This window comes from Bombus impatiens, unplaced genomic scaffold (assembly GCF_000188095.3).
Source record: "Bombus impatiens unplaced genomic scaffold, BIMP_2.2 scf_0777, whole genome shotgun sequence".
Classification (NCBI taxonomy): Eukaryota; Metazoa; Arthropoda; class Insecta; order Hymenoptera; family Apidae; genus Bombus; species Bombus impatiens.
Genome location: NT_177196.1, coordinates 378,841 through 404,204, shown reverse-complemented (window position 1 = coordinate 404,204; position 25,364 = coordinate 378,841). Strand labels below are relative to the sequence as shown.

The window sequence follows — 25,364 nt, the reverse complement described above, 5'->3', positions numbered from 1 at the left end:
AGAATGTGTATGCGTTTATCGGAATTTGTGGATGGGAGAGTGCACGCAATGTTTATCTACGTGATAGATAAAAATTTAGGAAGTATTAAAAGTGTAATACTTATTATGATAATTAACAGGTAAAGCAATTTTCTGCAAAATATGAACATTTATGCGTGGTTCAATTTTTCATGAAAGAAATACAAAAAGAAAGACAAGGAGCTAATAACAGCGGTATCAATTTTTCCATTGCCGATATTATGAATTTTTTTAGTTAAATTAAGGACAAGAAACAAAATAGGGAAAGTAAAACATGTTGATTTAAGAAGGAATACGTATAAGGATTACGATCTTTTGACATTCCACTTTCTGACGAATAGAAGCTTCCGAGCTTCATCTGTACTGTATTGTTGTTACTCATACTTGTTATTGTAGCAATCTAGTAAAATCTCCCGAATGTCTTGTAATCAAAAAATTCCATAAAATTCTCCATTGAAACTTCTGCACAGTATTTAATAGGAAATATTTCCCATTATTAATTGCCTCATAAGAGTGTCTTGCAACGTCACATTCTATCGGCATAATTATTCAAAGATACTAATTAAACAAAAATAATTGTTCAGAAGTAAATCTCCAGTTTTAGGCGTCAGTAGAATAGAAGTATCTTTATCAATAAGATAATCGTACTCCATATCTTTCCCTTTTTTCCTTCCATATCACCAGTAAAATGGTGAAACTGCTCGTCGCGTGTACTAGAAGCGTATCAGACAATTATTCTGTTCAGGCAATATGTTTATAGCACGATATATGTATATACATATAAAAATAAAGGGAAACGGACGAAAGGGACAGGTGTGCATCTAATAGAGTGCACCGATATCGAAAGAAAAATATACCTCGATTAATTATTCGTATTTACTGTATTATCAACGCGACAACTTCAATTAATTTAACCACTGAATCAAGGACGTGCACATACTATATCGCATTGTAGTGCATAACAACTTGTATGAATCTTTTTAACAATTTCTAACAACAAGTGTTTTGTATAAAAGACTCAGTTTTGTTTGTAACAAAGGTTGCTATATATACAAGAAATGGTCCATTTCATTTTATCAACAAATATGTTTGTACATATGTTTATCAGCCATACTGCGAAAGATCGCAGTCATTTTTTGCTTACTGACAATTACGAGGCTTACATGCTACGTGTGTGATTATTTGTCACCTCGTGCAAACGCATTTTTCTATTGCATTTATGTATATCTTCCGAGAAGCCCAAAGAAATAGGGCGTTTTAGAAGTCACGTAAGATTCTATGAATATTACAAAAAAGTAGACACTACAGGTTTGTCACCAAATCACATGCACAGAGTAGATAGCAACTATTCTAATTTACATTCTCTGTTATCTGCTTTATGCATATGTACAATTATTGTAGTATCAATGATTCTTAAAATCCCTGCCTTCGTACAAGCAATCATCGAAGAGAAGTGCTCGCTAAGAACGTATTTAATATCTTCTGATTCGAACTTAAAACCTTAACAGGGTGGAAGAATGCGTGACAAGTACATCAATTTATGTTGCATACAAATGTAATATCTACAATATTCTGCTTCGGCATTGCTGCGATCCTAAAAATTCTTAACAACAACATCTCACGAAATATATATGTTTCCATGTAAAAGTATAATTACATATGGAAAAAGTATAATTGTTTATGGAATATGTTCAGTTTAAATACATACATCTGAATGCTATTGTTTCTTCAACTATTAAAAATGCAAACGTACTCTTCGTATAAAAGTTATTTCATTCGATGATGAATTAAACGATGGATTCAAAGAAATAGATTAAACAAAATTTGGACAGTTTTCTTCGACAATAAAACCTTCATACAAAAGATTATTCGTATTTCTAACAACTGAAGGTATGGTAACGTGCGTACATTTAAACTGGACATACTGTATAGCTCTTCGGTCCTTATTCATAATACCATAATTCTATTGGTTCTTTTCTATGCAGAGTTCTTAAGACACGTAATTATCGAATTGACTACATCGCCTAACAATTGTCCATTTTCTGCTCAACTATTTCACATCTTAAAACTTATTTAATACATAAATACACGTTGTACGTTTATAATTGAGCAATTTCTTGGTCCTTCACTGCGCGGGTCCGTTGTAAATGATGATTATTTCGCGATATGACTATACGAACTCAAGATGCACCGAATCCGCGTTTTCGATGTACTTGTGTTTCTCGTTCTCGAAAAAGTTCACCAGGTGCTTGACGAATTTCTCGTGATATTCCTCGACTTGTTCTCTCGTTGGTTCTTCTATCTTTGGTAACTCCATCGGACTGCCGACTGAGAAAAAAAATTAATTAGCATTAAAGAAGCTTGGAATTTCCTCTATAAGAATATAAAAATTTTCAAACGTATTCCAAACACCAAAGTCTCTTCCCTAAAATTATATTTCTCGAAAGAGTATTGTATTATAGAGCTAGATATTTCTCAGCTTTGAACACTTACCAACGACAGTAATTGGCTTCCGTCGAGGGATAAGACCGAAAGTGTACTGGAAGAATCCTCGACCAACCAGTAGAATCGGCGCTATACCGATTTTCTTACGAATGTACTCCTGTAGTCTCTTCATGTATGAGCCATCTGGCCAGGTCAATTGATCGTATACGTCGGTTTCTCCGAATGAACAGACAGGAACCAGAGGGTTTCTGAAACATACGAATTCCATGAGTTTCAACGATATTTTAATTGTCATACCGTGGTTAACCCTCAAACGCTCAGTCGATTGTTGAGTCATAGTGCTTATCGTTGTACCGCGGTATTCTATGCGCTTAGAGAGAATTTAAAGTTGCAAAAATGTGCAGCGTCACACAATGTACAAAAATATACAAAATACCAAAAATATAACATACAGTGGATGAAATAAATCTCTATGTAGTTGTTTGATTAGATTTATAAAAATAGGAATTTGCATAAAAATCGGCAGTTTAACGATCAAAAAATTGGAATCGTGATACACAATTGTACAGTGGATTTTATTGAGTCTTTATCGTAGTCTTCTACTTTATGCGATTAAGTTCGTTAATGACACTTATCACGCGAACCATAGAATATAAAGTAAAATTATCTATTTTAATCCACAGATGTCAGCTGAGGGTTAATTTCATTGTGAATTAGCGATTCGTTTCGTCGAGACTCAATTAATTTATGCATACTGATAAAAATTTTAATAAGTTAAAGGTTAAAGGCGAGTATACTTTATGCGGGGGGAATTACATTTGCGTAGGGTTTCAACATTCAGACAAACAAGGTTTCTATTGTTTCATTTTCTCATGAGCTTATGATTCGAATCAACGAAAACAATGATAATTCTAACCCATTTTTCAGCGCGAGCTTTACGAAGCCTTTCCTCCTTTTTATTAGGATGCGATAAGTGCCCGGCTTACATTCGAATGCTTCTGCCGCTCCACCGACGATCAGAACTGTCGCCTTTCCGGTGTATGGTGGCGGAGGTCTCGTTGATAGTTGCTGTGTCAAGATTTCTGAACTGCTTCCAAGAGCGCCTACATTTTAATTAAACCATAGTAAATCATTGGTGGCGAAGTATAAAATTATAAAAATATAAAATTGCAGAAGCCGGATAAATTCAAAAAGAAATCTACTATATTTCGTGGAATGACGATTTAAGAAATGTTTCTGGAGACAAGGAAAGAATATCGGTGCTACATATTATTGCTTGCTACAGTGATTTAATACTTTGTTATTTAACAAATAACAGAAATTATCCGGCAATAGCATATGCGTATATTAATATTTGTATACTAGGTACATCATAAAAACAGTCTAAAATATTTCAATTATGAAGTGTCGTTCATCCTACGTCTTTTTGTTACATGAGGTATGTAACTGCAACAGCTATTTATATATGATGGTCAAATAAAAAGTAATAAATGATACGTACAGTTGACGCGACAATACTCGCGGAAAAGCGGCGCTTTAAAGTGTTGGTTCAGTACGACGACTCTAAATTCGATACCCGGGAAAAGTTCTCTACAGCCGATGATATCTGTTCCGAATGCGCCATAAACTCCTGACGATAGGACCCCATGCGGAAAACTACAGAATAAATACAACTTGTTCGGATCCAAGTCAGTGGTTTTCACTAATTTTATAGGAAAGTAGTTACAGAAGTGTCGGCTCCACGCGCAGCTTCTCATCCACTGCAGGACTTTTCGCCTGTAGTACAGAAATCCAACTCGTTAAGTCACATCTCCGTCGATGATTATATAAATAAACGAATTCAAATGAAGTTTTCGCCGCATATAGTTCGCTCGAAACAGCATATGTTATGGATAAAACTTATTAACACGAATCTCCAATATAAATACGTTTTATCTAATCGAAGAAGTAAAATGCTAATCATTCCATGTAACTGAATCGAATCAATTTTTTGTATGATTCTTATTCAACGTGCGTATCAAATCGCGTTTCACTCCTTATTTATTCGTTTATATAAGGTGAAGCTATATTATCGATTAGTAATCTAAATCAAATTTATCAAATGATAAGATTTTAATATAAATTTTTTTAAAAGACGTCGCAGATATGTAATGGTATTTCTAGCCAACTTAAATTCTTCTTTGGTTCTTTCTACATGTTCATCGGCAAGCTTTGCAGTAATGTAACTCTTAACAAGTTATTATATTACGTTAGTTTCCGTATTTATTCCTTTACTTCTACATTTAAAAATGTAGTTCCTTTTGTTCATTTTGTAACATAGGGCTGAAGCTTGCAAATAAAATAAATAAATAAGTAAATAAATGTTTCGAACTTACCGTATTTTGCCTACATCGAACTTGTTCCAATCGTAATACATCCAGATGAAGTAAAGCAATATGAAGTAGCGCATGGTTTGGGTAAAGAAAAGAAAATAGGCGGTGAGAATATATCCCGCGAAATTTCCAAATGCGAAAATTAGGATCCAAAGCGCGGCTGAGAGCGTTTCTAATCTTCGATTTAATGGAACGTTTAACGGAGCGAATTTCACTCCAAGAATCTCCATCGTTTTTCTCTCAGTTCCTCCTCTTATTACAGTAGCATCAATTCAGCGATTCTCCTTTGGGCCTGCTAATAATAAACCAATTCGTACTATTGTTATTATAAATCGTCATATCAAGTTATTATCAAATTGTACAACAAATACGAGCTAAGTGGAAACGAAAGAATTGGAGTGATAACAAGTAAAAAAACGAACGATGATTAAAAATTTGAAGGAGAATCGTATTCGTAAAATTAATTGGAACGATTAAATGTATGTATATCCAAATGTTAAGATAACCATCATTATCGCCAACGAATGATCAAAAGTCTAAAATAAGCGGGATAAAGACATCAAACTCTACATTTCATCATTGATATCATTAATAACAAAATCTTTAATTCGGATAAGCTGTTCTCTAGACGTCAAAGTGAACCAAAAAACCTGTTTGTTTTGAAACACTTAATGAAATTTAATGTGTCAGGTGGTTGTCACAATACTCTAAAAATAGAAATTCAGTACACGATGGACATAAGTAATATTAACGTATTTGTCCTGCATAGAGTCACATTTAGAAAGTCATTGACCTCGAGTTCCTGTGGCAAGCCAGCATCATCATCAAATTTTACGCCCGAAACCATTCTCCTCCGGCTGTGCCGTAGCCGATGTGGGTTCTAACGGTACTCAAACGAGTGAACTTCACGCTAGACACGAGAAAAATTACGGGGATACGTGCCCTGGTCGAGATAACCGCACATTACTCGCGTGCCCTTCGAGCAATGCAATTGGATTATTTATAAAAGCTACGCACGAGAAAAGAAATAGAATCGACTCGTTGGAGTGGAGTAAGTATGTCTCCTTCCATTGTTTCGAAGTAGGTCGATTCTATAGTGTGAATGATTTATACAACTCAAACAAATCGTATCTTTAGTTTCACTGAAGTTAAATAAGAATGTTCGGGAGGGTGGAGATAAATGATATAGGGAACCTATTTCTTGTTTATAATTTCAATTTTTGCGTAAGTGCAACGATGTAAATGTAAAATGAATTATCAAGTTATTTGGAATATTCTGCAAAAATAAAAATATGGGAAATAGAAGCTATTGATTGTCTAAAGCCGATTAGTTTAAAAAATATTTCGACTTTAGTCTTGTTAATGTTAGCTTATGAAAGTTGAGGAGCATAGAAACAAAAGAGACTTCCTGCGGTTGCACGAATCGTTCGCTATAGTTAGTGCATCCTCTTTTACTTTCTAAATGTTCTGATTACTTTACAGAACGTGAAAGCAATTGAAGTTCATTTAAAGTTTGGATTGTAAGGAATCGAGCATAAGATCAATTATAATAATACCGATTACAAAATGTGAGATAACTTCTGGTTAATTTTCAATGGCAAATATAAATGATAGGAAAGCCTTCGCATAATTTTAACTAACTAAACACACTCAGAAGTAAGAATATCTTATTCTATCTCGAAGCACCGTATTAAAACACAGCTAATTAAATCTGTTCTCATAACTTGTTTCTCCATACCATTACAAAATCGACGTATTATTCATTTATAGCACTGCCATTATGTAATTCGTATTAAATTATACATTTATTATTATGTAATGGCATATGTTATAATGTAGCCATTATCATACTTTCAATATTCTCGTTTTTCATCGATTAGAATTATTCATATCTTCTTTGACGAAGACAGTTAAGTAGTTTTATTGGAATATAAATATTACGAATAAATATATATAAATATTATCGTGCTCCTGATGTGTTCTTTCACGATAGATTTTTCTTTAATAGCGAACGCAATATACAGACGAATATAAATAGGTAACTGAAAAGTTAAACATTGTCCGAGATTTCTACAAGTATCTTGCTTTCCTTGAAGGAATCTAATATTTAAAGTTTTCTATAATACAAATAACATTATAATATGAAATTTTTAGTTTGGTCTTCATCACGCAGAACAGACGATGCAAGCACCTAAAGAACGAAGTTCGTCAGAATTAATTAAACCTCAAGGATATACGATAGATATGTCACGTGCAGTCTAATAATGCTAATCGACAAATAATTTTGCTTCTCTATACAAAAAAGTGATATATGAGCTAGTCAGGAGACACACATTTCAATTTCATAACTTACAAAGTCAGAAAAATGACGATATTATAAATGTTAGTCTTTAAAATTCACGTTGGAGTTTCGGTGCGCTACTCAGCTTCCATGGTTTATATATTTTCTAACAAGTTCTGGTTAGTAACTACATTCCTGGCCAATGGAATTAGAAAATAGACAAAAATAGAATCAATCAGTTTGGTTTCGTGACTTCTCAGAGACTCATACGTGTTTTCTTCCGGAAATCATTATACCGATACGAAAGAATCTACATAATATATGAAAACTCTTTCTTTTGGAGCGCATGGAATTACCACGATCAGATTACGTTCAATCTTTGATCGATCTTAACATATTAATGTTCATCGACTAAGGATCGTTAATTATCGATTTTCGCTTTAATGTTAATGGCAATTGGCGTCGCTTAGAAATTACATTTAATCCAATTATGATCACCTGACGATTCATCACTGATAATGATATAGCTGAATTAGTTTTCTCAATACCGTGAATAATAGTATAGTAATAAGCAGCATTGAACAAATTGAACCGGTGTCTAACTCCGTTGTGTCGAGAGCAAAATGCGTGACCTGTTGGTAAGATGAATGATTTAGAGCAGCGATTCGTAACCTTTTCTTTGTCACGGATCCTTCTTAAATAATCCCAGCACTTAACTCAAAATTGAAATCCTTAATGTGCCAAGGTATGTAGCTATATTTAAAACACTCATCGACTGTCCATTAACAATTTTCAAATTTGGAGGTGAGAAGCCCATTATAAATAAATGCAGGAATGGAATATAACTACGGCAAAAGTGCAAAGAGTCTTGGAATTGTCGATGTCGATGCCGATACCTATATCGAAGTTGTGACGCGACGCTTTAGTTCCTAGCAGGGACGACTCTATGTGTACGTGCGAGTGGATCGCGAGGTCAACGAAAAAACGGAAGATATCTTCGATTGGCGTGTGAGAAGAACATACGTGTTGAACTATCCCTTTCTATTTTGTTATATTATTTTCAAATTTTCTCTGCGCATTTCTTACATTTCTTACATAAGTAAATACATATACCGAATATTATTTATTCGAATAATATGAAACGTTGCGTGTCTAAGGATTTCGTGGAATTGAGAATCACTGAATTACAGAATATCAAGAATTATATAAGAATACATTGTTATAGACCTTTGTTTATTTCTTTCTCACATACGATTAGATTATAGAACGATGATCATTGAAAATGATTCGATGAGGTTTCTTTTTTTACTGTCGTGATGTTGTGACAAATATGTAATTTATAGCCATCGCGAACTAATTTTCTTAGACCATCTCGTCATATTTTTTTATAAATATCCGTCTCATCTTAGAGTTTCTATATCTTTAGATCGGTGCTATTATAATAATTTTCGGATCATCAATTCAAGAGATAAAAGTTTCTACTTAAAACTCCAATACTTTTGTTTACGCGCTCAGGTATCTTGTCAGGAATTAAATGAAACGAGGGCAATGGTCTTCCAAATATTTTCATGCCACTCGTATATTCGATCAAACGTCAACATTTGCTCGTGCAATCGTTACTCGACTGAAATTCAAATAGAGCTTAACTTTCAAGGATTGTTGGTCAAGCGATATTTATTTGTTCGAAGAGAAATTGGAAGAACTCATTACTTAGACTCGTTTCCTACTTCTTAAAGAATGATCAACATGTTCACAACTTGTCTAGAGTCCAGTTGATTGACTGTACGATTTATCGAACAAAGAATAGAGCTGAGATAATGAAGAATATATCGAATAGAGAATGGAATTGTACAAAAAGAAGTGGAGGTATTTACCAGTATAATACACTGGGTCGTGTATCTAAGAAATTAACAAGATTTCCTCAAGTATTTTGTCTCAAAAGTATCCTGAATTTTAAAATGCATATAAATGCGGGGAGAAACAATTAATTTTTAATGAGGTGTATTGGCATCACTGGATGATTGTTAGATAATTGTTAGACATATATTAGATATTTCACAACAGTAGATAGTTCCTAAATTGTTAAATTCGAAGAAATTGTCAAGTATTTGTCTATGTGTAGATTAAGAGACATACAGAAAGCAAAGCAATTAAAATAATTTGACAAAATGTATAATTACACGAAGAAAGTACATTAGAAATCATACTTTTTAAATGACATAAATTTGCATCAACGATATGAATATTGTATAAGATGGTGAATTAAATTTTCCGGAAAGAACAACTTTAAGAGAGAGGAATTTTGTTTACAGATATTCTTTGTTTTGACAAGTGGGTGCAAAGAATTTTATAGAATTCTCGTGCAGTAATTTTCTTGATGCTCAACTATCCTTTATACCTATCCACACGGCAATGAGGAAGTAATCAGAATCATTAACAAACGACGACGTGAAATCTCCAACAAATGACTCGACCTAGTCTCATGCTAGTTCGCTTGAAAAGTTGCTGCACTCATCAAAAGCACTTCTGTCGACGTTAAAATTAATCAAAAGCATCCACTGTTCATTTTAAATTTTCCTCCACTAATCAACTTCAGAACATTATCACCATTCTCTGATACAACCAGAATGTATTACATTACAAAAGTCTCGTAGCTCATCATTCATGCCCACTTATATACTTCGCATACAATTCAAAAAATTAACGGAGTTGAAAGAAGACTCTCAACAGACCTAATTAATCATTGATACATTGATACTGAAAAGTATCAACTTCAGATTCTAACTTTTCATCAATAACTAATTTTTCAACACCATCGCCATTCATTAAAATAAAGGTAATATACATTCGTCAAATACAAAACTCGCCATTGAATTTTTTATTACTCATAAATTAAACATCTCGTATATGACACGCTCATTGGAAATATAGAAAATTCATCAATCATTCTTTCAAGATCCACACGACAATAGGAAACTATGAATGACACCGTGTTACTCAAAAGATTCTATCATAAATTTCCAGACCCTTATGACAACATACACCGATGTATTTGGATATTTAGAAGCATCCTGATTCTATTCTATTAAACTTCAAAATCACTCGCAGTTTTTTTTTTAAATAAAAACCTCTGTATCGATCACTCTCGCTCTGTGTCAATCGTATCTTTTCTGAAGCTTTTCGCTATTGAAACAGAAAAAAATCAATAAATCTGAAAGAAGACGTAAAATCCTCCGTCTCACTGAATCACAAAAATAGACAGCCAAAAGACGTACGTGAGTGTCGTTTCCTACTAAGATCTAGCAGTGACCGCCAAATAGCCTCTTTCTATTTGCGGAGCCGGTGATTTCCTGTATTGGCACAGTCTTGTCGCACTCTGACTTCGTTTGACAGTGTTCGTTTTGTGTCGAAACTTTCACAACGGGAGCACAGTTAAGATGAGCTGAGCAGGACGAATGCAAGAAGGTGAATGCACGCGACGAAATGCTCGGCTCGGCGTCACGTTGTTCACTGGCTGAGCGCCGCGAGTGTAAACGCACGCCCCTCGGTAGCCACGCAGGCATCCTAGCAGTGGAATCAATGACGAGAAAGGAGAAGGGTCTGTCGTTCTTTCTCTCTAGGAACGCGCTATTGAGAGTTGATGCTGTCTCGTCTGATGCGGTTTGGTACTGACCTTCTCTGGATCGATAATCCGTGGATCTAGCTGAAGGGACGACTGGACGGTGCAGGTAGGTAGGAAAGGTGAATAATGGGCGTCTACAACAAACTACGGATTTCAACGTGTTAGGAGAAGAATTAGATTTAGCTTTCATATTTGATATGATATGTGGGCCAACGATGTTTATGCATTTGTGAGAAATTTTGAATGGGAGAGTGCACATAATGTTTATATACATGATAGATAAACTTATAAAATTATATACATGATAGATAAAAATGTAAGAAGTATTAAAAGTGTAATACTTATGATGATAATTCGTAGGTGAAGCAATTTCCTGCAAGATGTGGACATCTATGCGTGGGTGAATTTTTCGAAGAAGAAATACAAAGCTGTCGTTCAATGTTATACTCCAATGTTTCAAATTATTTTAAATTAAAGCACTAATTTCCTACTTGTGCGGCATAAATATCTTCAGCGATAAGATAATCGTACTCCATATCTTCCCCTTCTTTTTCTCCTTTTGCACCTCCACTGAAAAAGATAAACTCCTCGTCACGTGGTCCGGAAGTAAATAAAACAGTTCTTCTGTTGAAACAAGACGTTTATTGCTCGATCTATAAAAAAAGAGACGAAAGGGCAAGGTGTGCACCTGTTACAGGCCGTGCATCGGCACCGAGAGAAAAATATACCTCGATTAATTAGAATCTATTACCATCGCGACAACAATTACAATTAGTTTAACCGGTATATCGTAATGCGTACGACGTATACACACAATAATGCACGTGTAGTTTCCGAAGCTTCCGATCTTGTTTCTTACCGGGTTGATCTTCGTTTCTTGTAAAAAACTTTCACCTAAAAAACATAAAGTTTGTGTTTTCATTCTCCTTCGTCGACGATATTTCATTCTGCGAAAGGAAGAACAACAGCCAAGTAGAAATTCGCACGAAATTGCGTGTAAATCGATTGACATTATAATTTACCTTCTTCTCTTCTTTGTTTTTTTTTCAGGAAAGAATACATCGGTTAAACGATTGACAATCTTAATATATATTTTCCCTCATATAAAATTCACCTTTAATAACGCTGACTGCGTTCAACGATTAATTTTATAATTACGGTTTAATTAGTTAAATTTGCGATTAGTGAAACGCAGTTAACAATAAATTTCAGCACAATTGATAGAACAATATCTCTTCTAAGTTATCTCGATGATCCACGTGGCGATCTTATCGTAGACTTTGATTCTGTGAAAAAACCAGATCGAAAACATGAAAATTATTTCTTTTTATTATTCGCGTAACTCTTTCAGGAAAATATCATTTTGAATCCATTTCCCTTTTTTAACAATTTTATAACAGATTTTTAATCAAGAAACCTAGTTTCCTTTTTAACGGAGGTTCCTATACATATATAAAAAAAATTCTCCATTTCACACTTTCAACGTATATTTTTAGACAGGATTCAATCAGTTACTATCTTTTTAATTTACTCTGAGCTTCATTTGGTTAATGACTCACAATCGAGTGCGTTCGATCGCGAAACGAGGCATCGATCACAATGCTTTATGGTTGTGCATAACCAGAAAAGTTCGGAAATTAAACGTGAATCTCGGGATTCTAAGGTGTACAGCAGCACCGATCGAAAACGCCTATCGCCGTACATAGTTTTACAAGCTCTTCTCGTTCGGTCTGGCCGTTTCCATTTCGCAGCCCCTAAAAGCGAGGGAACAGTTGGCGGCTTCGATTTAGTTTCTTTATTTTTTTCTTTTTTTCTTTTTTCCAAGCCGTAGATTATCTTCTAAGCGTAAAGCCTAATGCTCGAATGTCTCTTTTAAAGTCCTATTACAGTCGATCAAAGAAGCAAAAATCTATAATTCAATGTTCATTTTTTGTATTCTCGTCTTTTCTTTTCAAGAAATTTTTTTAAAAGAAATTCTTGAAGATCGTGATCGAGATTTCAAGGTCATTTCCGATTATCGTTCTTTTAGCACCCATCTTAGGTAGAAAATTTAAATATTTACTACAGTAGTTTACGCACATCGTTTGCAAATTATCTTTGGTATTAAAATCCATTTTTTTAATTGGTTTTAGTTTCTAATCGTACTTGACCTCGATATTTGACTAGATTAGGACTTTAAAGAGCTTCGGATAGAATCTCAGCCTCCGCTAAGCACGCAGTAATTGCATATTGTCACGAATCTTCGCCTTATCTACGACATCAACGTACGAATCAACTCTCTGCTTCAACATGTTCACATGGCCGTAACAAGAGCAACGTCTGATCGTCCAAACCGTACTCAACAATCGATAAGTATCTCTCTTTTTCAAAAACAACAAATGGCAACGAGGATGTTTGGACGACACGTTGCGCGACGCTTGGCTACTTACTATAAACGATTGTCAGGGACGGACAGTGAGGTCGTTCAACGCAAATCGTCGAAAAGAATCGTCACGTGACACGGTCGATAGACCAAACGATTGACTTAAGATTTCATGTCACGCTCAGGTCCACTCGTGTCCCGTGTACGCAATTTTTAAATCGAAAAAGCTTGGAACAGAGACACGGACCGAATATCATGGAAATGTACGTGTATCGTAGAAATTATTGTGGAAACTTCAGGAATTATTTTTCGAGAAGATAAGATATGGACTCTTTAATGACCGTAACGAGTATCTCATGTTTTATAGATAAAAAAAAAACGAGGTGGGTGAAGGCTTATGAAGTATTTAAATCAATCATAAAAGTGGTCTACAAAGCAGTCAAATCCTTGCAGAATGTTCGTGGAAGATTTTAGAAAGAGCTGATTACATGATACGGTTCCTTGAAGCGAAATTATTTATAGAAGAGTATCAAGACGTTCAGAGAAGTTACGTCAGTAGCATGTTGTGCATGCTGTGCAGGAAATTCATATACGCAGACCTATCAAAATGGTTTTACCAACGCAAATGAATCGTGATATGCTTGTAATATAATACTTAATGATATAAGAAATAGAAAAAAATTCAAGTACGTGTCTCTTATTCAATAACATCGAAATAAAAAGCTTGGATAATGTGAAATGAGTTTTTGAAAACACCATTTTCGTCGCAGAACAACGAGCAAGTAAACTGATTTTTTATTGGGATGAAAGGATACTCTCATTTCACGTTTGTTTCAATGAAACTCTATTCTAACGCTATTCTAACGTCAATGAACATCATCAACACAATAAAAAGTAATAAAAAGACATCTCAACGATCAAGCATCCTTGAACTATATTTGGAGTTAATAATAATAAAATTATAACGTATACACACATCTCTGACTCGGAGGTACGGTCAATTATAACCCATTATTCTTAGTTCGTTCATTCACTACGAGCCAATAATTCTTGTTCTTTTTTTGAGGGGGTTGCTGAATGATTCTGATTCAACTAAACCCTTAGGAGAGTGAAACGGCGCGAGAAAAATGGGCTAATCGACGTGGTCTACGAACGCGATATCGTCAACATTTTGTTTCGCCACTTCGAGCTCCTAAAAATGCTTAACAACGAGTATAACGATCCGGTTTCACGAAATATATACATATGTGTATGAAGTACATCCGATTTATATATATATATACATGCTATTAATTTTATAACTGTTAAAAAATGTGAACAAATTTTTTAGATGAAAGTTATTCGATTTAACGTAGAACACTGAATAATATTTGAAACATTCAGAAGATGATTCAAGTTTCAAATTAAATTTCTCCCATCAAATCAACTTTCATATGAAAAATTTGTTTATAGATTTTAATAATTAGATGTAAAATAGTGTGTTTATATTTGAACTGAACACGCTATACATATGTATATAGATCGCGAGAAAGCTTTTAGAGTTTATTGCTTCATCTAATCTAGAATTGAACCGCGAGTACGACCTCGGCGCTCAGCCATTGAATTTTTCTGGCATTCTCATTCACGTCGAATATGAATCGACTAGGCGTCATTGGGGTTCGTTTCATTTCATTAGAAGATTACAATATGGAAATGAACGATCTTAAGACGACACTAAATTGACCCATCGTGGACAAACCCGAAGTACGTACTGAACGAGCACTTAACGTTAATCAGTCCTACACGTTGGATTAAACGATCCACGCTAAAGAACCGAAGCCGTAGCGCCACGGGAAGAACCTGCCGTTCTTTACATCCTGTCAGCCGAGAAGTTGCAATGTTATATACCATTCTCTTCATGATTTTCTTTTTCTACATATATCGAAAATACCGCGTGCCAGCGACCCGCGACTCATTCACCAACGACGTGACATAATAAAATACGATGTACAATAATCGAATAGACACTTTTTGCTGTACAACGACGGATAAGAAAATAACAAAAAAGCGATCGACAGTTTTCATATTAAGCCGTCATTTAACTCTATGGTTCGTCGTCGACGCCCTTTTCCTCATATATCCACCAACAATGCTCCTTTTCTGATTCTAAAACCGTACAATAGCTACCTATTTATAAGAACAACAAGATCCCACGTTCCATCGTAACAACGACGACGAGAATACTGATTATTGGTGTTTTGGCAGCCGATATCCGCGCAGCACGCGAATAGCAATTTCCTGATTCTCCCTCGATCTTCGATTTCATTGATTTCATGGTGTTTCTCGAGTGTTAATTTTTTCGATATAGTCCAGCATCGGTCAATGTACGGCCAAACGTTCTTCATAGGAAACCTAAAGAGCCGGAAGAAATCTCTTTTCCTCCAGCAAAGAGCATGCGACTCGTAGCGAGAAACAGACAGATGGGCAGTGGTTTCTTGATTCTTCAGCGATCAATCGGGAAATAACTGTCGTGCGAAGCACCGACCATTCTTCATCTTCCAAATTCTTCGACGTTTCCCGTCCATCACCAGGCACTTTTGCCGCTTTTGAGGAACCGACTGTCTCTGATCGATCAGCAACTCGCCTCCTTTGGCAGATTTCCTTAGAACGTGATCGTGCCGAACTGGTGGAAGCGATATACGGTGGTCGGTACACGAGGGAACACGCGCGTGTCATTACGGACACCATACTATCGAGCGGAACGGTCGATCCGACAGCTTCGTTCTGTCCAGTGCTTCGCTGGCTGGGAGGCCGGGTCGGAGAGTTACGTGGACGTCGAAGGTGACGACGAGATTGGATCCGGCTGGTAGTACCTCATGCCGTTTATCTGCAATATTTCATAATTCTTAGTGTAATTGGGAATTATCTTCTTAATATGTATTTTTTCATAGAAAAAAATTGCGGTCCATGGTGATCTTTAACTGTAACGTCTCTTCTTTTAACACTGTGAGTATCAAAAATAATTCAAAGAATTTTGTTAATATTTTCGTTATTCTAACACATCTTCTTTCACATCTATATCTTTCAATCTTGTAAAGTTTGAAGAAATTGATACATTTTTAGCACTGTGATAAACTATTTTTTTTCTTAATTATGACATCTTTTTATATCTATGATATATGTATTGAACTTCTAGAAATATCTGCTATTTTAATACATTTTTCTATTATTTTACTACTTTATACAATACGCCGGTTATTTTTACTTTATTCAGAATCTAGTTTTTAGAACTTTGCGTATCTCCTTGTTAATACCATAAAAGGAACTGTAAAGAGACCGTACCGTCATGTCGTATTCCGTGATATATGCAGGAATCTCCAATTGCTCGGGAGACATCACGTCATAAAGATACTCTACTCCAGGTAAATTGTGAACCTTCTGTTTGATGGCTGGAGCCATGAACGTCGTGAACCACCACGTCACCATCTGCAATAGATAACAATGGAATTACTGCATTTACATTCGCAAGTTCGATATTATCACATTTTCACACTTGTTTAAATCAACGAGATATTTCAGTTCAACAATTAAACCGTATTAGAACGATCTATACACTATCATTATTCTTAAATTGACAAGGAGAAAGAAAAGCGAAGAGGCCCAATTATTTTTCTCCGCTTCATCGACATCGTTGTTTGCCTTATTTGGCGGTTCCTTTGAGAACATTTTGTCTCGCTAACAACGCAAGATCCAGTTCACAAGATACTGACTGGTCTCGCGGAGGGTCAAGGATGTGTTTGCATGAATTTGCAAATCGCAAGCGCGAAAACGCGTTTGGTAAATGGCTACCGGAAAAGCAGGAAGTTCGATACGATCGTGTGATTAACATGGAACACAAATGTGGGAAATACAATAACAGAAGACGTTATTACGCCTTAAAACTTGGACTTTATCGACACTCCTTATCGATTCTTATTCAAATTTATTGTGCTGAATTATGATAGTGTTTCTGAATGTGTAAAAATTTTCCACTAAAATTGGATATATCGATACTTATCAGTAGGAAAAATTGATACATTTTTGAGTAGTTCATTGGTTTCGTGTTTACCTTAGTCCAGAAAGTCGGGTGGATAATGTAGAAGTGTTTCAGGTTCTTCTTATACCTGCAATAAAAACATATTAATATTTAATGTATATTGATATATATTTAACGTGTATAATTCATTTGTATGCATTTGATTAAACATGTTGACAGATATATAACACGTTTAATGAATTTTTCATTTGGAATAGAAAATTTTTTTTTATAAGAACTAGCTTTGCCGATAGAAATCCTTGTCAACATTGCATCACTTCTGTTTATCTAATACGTCAATTTACTTTTCATGATCATAACGTTGAATTATGCATAAAATTACGTATCACTTAAATTAGTGCTATATATGACTAATTGCTACGAACAGTATATAACACGATGAAATGATAAATAAGTGTCCCTAGAGTAGATACAATTTAAAATTTAATTTTTAAAGTAAAATTTTAATTCAGAAAATGGAATGGGCTGTTGTATTCTATAGGTACTAGCATTAGATTATACATATTTACGTATTCAAAGGTTTTATAAAAATTGATTGCATGGATTAATCTTGATAAAATAACTTTAGTATTATATATTTAATGGTTTTAAATATACAATATATAAAATTAAAATCATCTTTAAAAATAAACGTTAATTAATCCACGTCTTCTTAAATTTGATTTTAAAGCTTTGATCTTAGCTTAGTTCATCGAAAGCCACGATATTTATTCTCTAAAAATGACGATCATTTAATACTGATTTGAGAAGAAGCAAGCTCATTTGCAACGAAAATATAATTATGAAAAGGATAGAGTTACAAAAAAACAGACTCACTTGTAAGGAAGCACGTTGTACACTTCGCGCAACCAATGTAGACTGGGATAGTTGTTGCTAGTTGTTAACGTGTGGAAATAAGCGATAACATAGTCGCCTTTAACAATTGGATCCAACAATTGTATCAGGTATAGAAGTGCCTGAAACAAAATTGAAGAAATTCTTCGTTAGTAAATTTTTAACAAAATGTTGAACTGCCGAATTATTTACACGTTAGATTAACCATATAAATTATCTTTTAATTTCCACGAACTTTTCTCTGAATAGAGTCATGTGTATTACACACTAGCAAAAGCTTAATGAAATTTATGACACAATGTAGCTTAAGTAAAGCGAGTTGCGCAATTGGATCCAGTCATATCTCTTTCTCGTATGTATATAGAAAAATTGTAACTTAAGAATACAAGTGACAAATGTGGTAGTGTAAACCCGTATTATGGTAATACAAGGCATTATAATTTTTGCAACAGAAACAGTTGATCACCCTTATTCATAATTCTCTGCTTGAAAAAGATTCTAAATTCAGGTCCCAAAAAAATAATAATACAATAAAAATTACTTGTTTTTTCCTCACATCTTTTTACGCCTCTATATTTTTAACAGGTTTTTAAATAAAACTACCCCTCGGAAGAAATAATTAATTCACGTTATCTGTTCCCTAAAATTCTCATTAATTTTCAATCCTCGACTTTAATTTAATAAACCTAAACACTCCTATGCGTATGTTACGATTCTCCAAAATGATATACATCATCTAACGATATAAATCACCTAACGATATAAATCATCTAGTTCATAAAAAATTCTTCAAGATCAAGACATAAGTTACATTCGATGATAACACATAAGCTACATTTCATCGTTTAATCCACAATCTGTTCCTGAAGAAATATTCCCAAAAGATGTTAGTTTGTATATTGCACAACATCTTTCGTTTTATATTATTTTATTAAATTATACATGATCCATTTTGTTTTATTAAGAACAAATGTCGCGCATCTATTGTTTCCTTATAAAACGAAAGAAACTTTTACGACAACCTAATATATTCTTTTTCGCAGAAAATCTTTATAAATGTCCAAATCAACCACTGTATAGAGTTCTGTGCGAAAGTTCGACCAGTGCTTTGCTCTTTTCGGTGGCAAGGCCTCTGACCTGATTTCCACGACCCCCGTGACTGGGGCGAGGACCCCCGTGGCGATGCGATCGATTAAAACGTGATAACGAGTGCGCCTCGCCGGGATCAAAGACTCCCGTTTGCGAGCATCTTGTGTACCTCGTGACGTTTGACCGATTTCATGGCGCAGTTCAACGAGAGTAATTTCGATTTTCCGAACCAGACGGAAGGACATGTGTTCCATTAGTGGAAAGGCGAATAAATTTACCGAGGGCTGCTGCTTCGACGAATCGGGTTGCTATTGTAAATAGATCAGATGGTGTTCGTTTGGCGAAATGATAAAACGGAAATGTCTTTGATGTCAGAGAATTTTTGGAGAATAAATATCGATGAGGGACGATGAAATGGTGGTAATTCTGATTTTATTTACAGAACTTTTGGAAAGTTAAATGACAATGTGCGTGATTAATATTAGTAACATTTAAAACGAATCCGAGAATGTACGTACAAATTGCAGCATAAGATATTTATAGCAAGTGTAGGTTTCGCAAAAATCAATTATCGATTGTATCAGTAATCTACGATATTTAGTGAGATCATCCTTATCATTAATTTCTGTTAAATCGCTATTCACGTTGTATATCAATCTTTTATGAAGTATATATTTGCAATAAATGTCTTATAACTTTTATTATACATTATCGGATTGCTTTCAAGTCTTACCAATATACTCTGACAGCTTCGATTTTATGACATTGATTAAAAAAAAAAAAAAGACACTAAATTATCTTGCTATGAATGTCCCATAATAGATCAATAAAGTAATTATGTTATAAAGCATAATTGAAAGTTAGGTTTACCTAAGCAGAAACTTCTACATATACGTATAAATTCTATGCAACGCACAGAAATGCAAAACCGCATTAAACACACTTAATTACATTTTTGTGTTTTTGCAAAAATGATTATTTTAATAGGCGTTATCTAAATTGTAAATTTATTTCACAAAACGAGCACAGATATCTACGTGCGTAGGTTCTAGCTGCAGTTAGATCAATTTATGACCCTACTTAACGCTTTACTCTATGACGTCATTCATATCGTTTCCACCAAGTACTACACACGTATACGAAAAGTTTACGGCTGAGAAAGGGAGGAAGAGAAAGTCGGTCGTTTCCTCCCGTCAGATATCGTTCCAACTGGAATGCGTGGTAGCGTCGGTTTCGAAGATTCGCCAACCCTCTGATATGTTTCTTCCCTTTCGTTCCTCGACGTCGTCGTCGGTGACGTCAAAAGGTCTGCACGGGTCAAACGTGTATTTTAATCCGATATCACGGCCGACATCGTACACATGTGGGTCGAACGATATTGTGATATTAAATTCTGCGTTCTGGTAAATTGGGGCGGTTTAAGGAAGAGATAGAGAATGTAATGTAGATTCCTTTTGTAGATAGGTTGTTTCATTGATTTACTTTTATTTTGATTGGTCGAAGGTGTAATGACTGTATGTATTTTTAAGGTCATTCATATTCTTCGTTTCACGATATATTTTGTACTCTTTTTTCTCAATCGATGAGAATCGAGAAAGGGATGGAAGATAGGTTTAAAATGTGAAATGAAGCAACGATTCGATGTTCGGTAAGGAAGGTACATACATGATCATCGGTATCGGTGTTTTAATATCTATTTACCTGCTGTTGAAATATAAATTGAAAACATCAGTGATTCATATCGCACATATTTCTTAAGACTCAATTTGCGTCAAGAGTTTGATCCTAAACAAATTGAAACGTCACGAGGCGTCGTATTTTATACGCAATCTTTTCACAAATAAAAAAAAGGTAAATTGTATACCTTTTTACGTTCGTCGGAATGGATTTGTAGATTCGCTTTGATTAAACAATTTTTGTTGATTTCCACAAATATTTTCCCTGCCCCTTCCGCTCCGCGGAAACATCCGTTAAGAGACGAAAAGTTCGTAACGAAAGAATCTTTTCAAGTATCACGTATGAGAAACAGGATTGCACGGATGAAAGAAATTATTGCGCTTCGTGGATTCTAAATTTTAACCAAAATTAATCTATTCAACGTTTAAATTTATCTTCATCGCTTTTTCTACGTGCACGAGAGATTACGAGCTAAACAAGGAAATCGGAAACGAGATATTAACGAGTTGAGGCTCGATCGATATTCTTAGAGTTTGGTTCAATCATCTTTGTAAATACCGAGCTTGATATAATTAAATAATTGAATAATCGCGAACCATCGACTTCAGTTAAGATTAAAGCGTCGTATTATATTTGACTTTATGTGTAATAACATGATTTATAATTTACGTTACAATGTGCGAGGAGTGTAATAGTTCGTCACTAGAGAAAGAATATGTTAGAATAAAAGAAGGTAGGAAATTTTGTTCTAGATAATCGAACGTAGAAGTTCGCAAGGAGTTTTGAACGATATAAATGTATTCGATCGAGGTCGAGTTTACTTGCACTGCATTGTCAGTATGAGATCTATTGGGTTGGCAATTAAATGATTGCGGATTTTGTCAATACCACCTAATGATAAAATCCGCAATCACTTACACAACCCAATATTTAACTCGAGTTCTCTGCCAAATATGTGGGAATTGCGCGTATGTTCGTGGACGAGGCTGGCATCGTTGGAAGAATGGACGTTCGTTAATCGAAATTGAAGGTACAGGCGGAAAGAGTAAAGCGTGGCCTTTGTATATTCTTGGAATATTCGAAGTGCTCTTGCACGATGACTCATCGTGATTTTGCTTTGAAAAAATGCGAATATCGCCAACCTCGTGATTCGACATATCACGTATTATGACGCAATGACCGTGTTCGGTCTCGGAAGTGTACCTGCTCCTGTCGCGTCGAATTGGAAAATCGAGAAATCATTGAATCATCCGGCTTTGATATCAAATTGCTTATTTCATCGACCAAACGTGTACGAAAGTTTGGAGGTGTAAAAGTTAGAAAACTTGGATAGAGAAGTTGGAAAATTTGAAATTTTTGGAAAATTCGATAATTGAAAAATTGGAATATTTGACAGGGAAATTTGAAAAAAACACGATAAGCCTGAAATTCGGAGATTCAAAAATTTGGAGATCCACGAATCGGAATATGCAAAAATTCAAATAAATTCGAACATTCAAAGTTCGAAAATTTGAAAATTTGAAAATTCAAAAACTGGAAAGTTCAAATTTGAAATTTAAAAAATTCAGGAACATTCCATTTTAAAGTCAGTTTCCTTTTTATATCGAAGGATAACTAAAGTAAGATCCTTTCTAAGATATAAGATGAATAAAACAAAAGTACTCAAAAATTCCCTCAACATGAATCTTCGATAACGCCAATAAAAGAACAAAACAAAATGAAATATCCAACACCTACTCAACTACGAAAGGTTCAATAACTCCTGTATCAAAGATGGAATATTAATAAATATAGGCTACGATATTCTATGTAATGAAAGAAGAAGGTACTCTGAAATATCGATGATTTAACGATGGCATAAAATTAAGCCCTGCGACGAGCTTTAAGAGAGCTATCTGTATCACGACCCTGAAATTTTATTATCTCGGCAATACGTTTAATTAGCGTACAACGGTTGAACGTTTCAACTCTCTCCTTCTCTGTGCTTCTCGACTATGACAACGTTCGAAAAAGTCTAAGTAGAACGGGAAACAATTTTTGGAGAACCTCTTTTTCGACGTATTTATCATACACAGCGTGTGTGTATATATAACCATAGACTAAGATTATTTTTGGCAGCAGCCTTCTACGACGCTGTCGTAATTTTTATCCTGTTTCGCTTCAAGGCGGCCGAAAGTAAAATTAGTTGCACGTCGAGGAAATAAATAATAAGTATCGAGCCGTTTAGTATTCCTTGTGTTTCGCATCCCCAAAGAGTCCTTTGTCTACACGGAAGCGTGTATCGTGGAAATTGAAAATTTGCATATAATTTTGGGTATCGCTTAGCGTTCCAATAAAATTAAAACGATCGTGCTTGAAATTGTGTTATTTGATTAGTGGAAATTTTCCTTAGATTTTCAACGTTTGTTTGACAGTTTAATCTCAGATGTAATCGGATTAACGAAGATTTTTGTTTAAGATAGATGAAGTTGAATAGATTAATAAATTTCTGTAAGAACGATCGTTGTACTCGAATTTCAATGTACCAACTACAATAAACAATGAAGGTCGATTGTTGACGTCAGCTACAATTCTATGATGTCTGAGACGTATAATGTACTTTAAAAAAACTGAAGGTGATCTTGATTTTTTATTGAAAACACTGTTTTCTTATATGCTACATAGCCTACAACTTGACGGGCACGAATCGATCGGGTCTTCTAAACATAACAACGTTTTTAGGTTTGCAGAGGCATAAACAAACGTACATACGTATGTTAAGGCTGAACACAATGGTCTCTTTGCAGCATAGTGGGTTAATATAATTTAGTAAACTACGTATTCAAATTGCAGCTGTGATTGTATCAAAGGATGAATTAGAAACGGCACAATTGTAAATTATTCACTTCGTTAATAATAACAATATTCACGCACCAATAATGTTTGATTATACCATGTATAATGGTCAGATGATGATGAGTACGATTTAAATTTAGCGACTGATTTTTGCGAAAATTGTTGATACAGTATGTCTCATATAAATACCTACATAATTCTTTGTGAATTCTCCTCTTAACGATTTCTAAGACAAACGTGAAAATGCTCAGAAGAATAGCAATATACGATTAACATTTCTATTACTATAATTTGAATAAAATTATGCTCAATAAATATATCTAACACTAATAAACAATTTTTAAATAAATTTATTAAAAACGTTGAAACATCTAACCTGATCTCTAACGTAATTTCATTTGATGAAAATTTAATTGCTTATTAATGATGTAATTTTTTACTCATCCTTCTCAACCCCTTCTATATATAATGGTTTCTCGTAAATTCAACCAATTATATTATAAAATGTTTCATTCCTATTCTTTTTCCATAATGTAAAATTCTATTTCCAGGCAGTATAATATAGATCTAATATATAAATATAGAGCAGCTTTCAAATTCTAAATTTGAGTAATCATCACAAAGCAAATTAAATGAAATTTGATATAAATTCTATCCGTATGCTTTCCGTTATATCTAAAACCCACTGAAACTCAGCTATTTCAATTTCCAAAGTGACAAGATCAAGCAATATATTCTTCTCTTAACGTGTTTCGAAAGAAAGTAAAGAAACAGATCAGTTCTAGAAAAAGAAGGCGAACGACTGGCTGGGAAATCAAATTTTCCGCAGAAAATATCGTGGATAGGTTGTCGATACCTTAAACGTCAGGACCGTAAGGATATTGAATAGACCGGGTGATCGTAACGACGTGGAAGCCAGGCGAGAGCATATCCTTTCGTCGTAGTTTTTCACGAGCCGATAAATGTGTGACCTGAAATTGCTCCCGCGAGGTCAGGGGGAGAATGATCGAGTGCGTCCTTGAATCTCGGACAGCGACCTACATCGAAGCAGGAGGAACCGGAGCCGCGACTTCTTTTGCCTTGTCCTTTCGACAGCATTCTATATATTTTTTTTTTTTTTATTGCCTGGTCTGTCACCCTGGAGATGGAACGTTACTGCGTTCTCAATCCTCGCGCAATTTCCTTCACGACCACGTACGTTCATTCCATGTCAGTTGGCGTTCCATTGCGTATAATTTCGACGATTCACCGTCGCTTACAGAGTTTCATGAATCTTGGAAAATCGGGAAGAATGAATTATCGTTGATACGAATTTTATATTAATGGATGAGTCAGAGAGAGAGAGAGAGAGGTGGAAGAAAAATTAATGAAAAGAAGGATAAGAAAAGGAACGAAAAGTAGACGGACAGGGAAGAAAAGAATGAAGGAATATAACGAGAAAAAGAAAGACGGGATAAATTGAAGGAACGTTAGACGAGCAATATCGAACACTGAGCCCTGAAACAGGACAAACTTCTATCACCTATTCAATCCTCTCAATTGTACGATCATAGTTATTCACCCGTATATCGATCGATATAATTCAAGTGTAAATGAATTTGACATTAAGCTACAACTGCAAGCAGATTACTTGATCGACCGTTGCCACCTAACAACAAATACCTGATTCCTAGTACACTCGGCAAAATCCACTAGAAACACAACTGCAAACCTCTTCTTACCATTTCAATTCACTAAAACCATCTCCAATTTTG

The 25,364-nt window shown here is 34.8% G+C and overlaps 2 protein-coding genes and 1 long non-coding RNA gene across 5 annotated transcripts in view; 1 reads left to right on the top strand and 2 right to left on the bottom strand.

The window, feature by feature from the left end:
- Positions 1-880: 880 nt before the first annotated feature.
- Positions 881-10,627, bottom strand: LOC100746353 (2-acylglycerol O-acyltransferase 1). The gene is made up of 6 exons (XM_003492633.4): positions 10,392-10,627; positions 4,839-5,130; positions 3,965-4,239; positions 3,380-3,566; positions 2,512-2,711; positions 881-2,346 (listed from the first exon to the last, which is right to left on the bottom strand). Exons 2-6 carry the CDS (start codon positions 5,063-5,065, stop codon positions 2,189-2,191), a joined length of 1,047 nt encoding a protein of 348 aa, XP_003492681.1. The 5' UTR covers positions 5,066-5,130; positions 10,392-10,627; the 3' UTR covers positions 881-2,188.
- A 75-nt stretch (positions 10,628-10,702) lies between these two features.
- Positions 10,703-11,797, top strand: LOC117152197. The gene is made up of 2 exons (XR_004462506.1): positions 10,703-10,844; positions 11,099-11,797. It is a non-coding gene; the product is annotated as an uncharacterized LOC117152197 (long non-coding RNA).
- The window catches only part of LOC100746232 (protein GDAP2 homolog), a 69,554-nt gene continuing 55,966 nt past the window's right edge, over positions 11,777-25,364 (bottom strand). For all 3 annotated transcript variants that reach the window (XM_003492632.4, XM_024370503.2, XM_012390466.3), the window contains exons 9-12: positions 17,992-18,131; positions 17,188-17,242; positions 16,422-16,565; positions 11,777-15,966 (exon numbers count right to left, since the gene is read on the bottom strand). In XM_003492632.4, coding sequence (XP_003492680.1) covers positions 15,904-15,966; positions 16,422-16,565; positions 17,188-17,242; positions 17,992-18,131 — 402 coding nt within the window. In that variant the 3' untranslated portion in view covers positions 11,777-15,903. The remainder of the gene's footprint in view (positions 15,967-16,421; positions 16,566-17,187; positions 17,243-17,991; positions 18,132-25,364) is intronic.

Excerpts from the sequence above, each read along its gene's own strand:
- LOC100746353 (XM_003492633.4), bottom strand. The coding sequence starts at position 5,065 with ATGGAGATTCTTGGAGTGAAATTCGCTCCGTTAAACGTTCCATTAAAT. Across the intron at positions 3,567-3,964 it reads CGAGTATTGTCGCGTCAACT|GCGCTCTTGGAAGCAGTTCA; the intron begins GTACGTATCATT and ends ATTAAAATGTAG. Across the intron at positions 2,347-2,511 it reads GAAGCCAATTACTGTCGTTG|TCGGCAGTCCGATGGAGTTA; the intron begins GTAAGTGTTCAA and ends TTTTTTTCTCAG.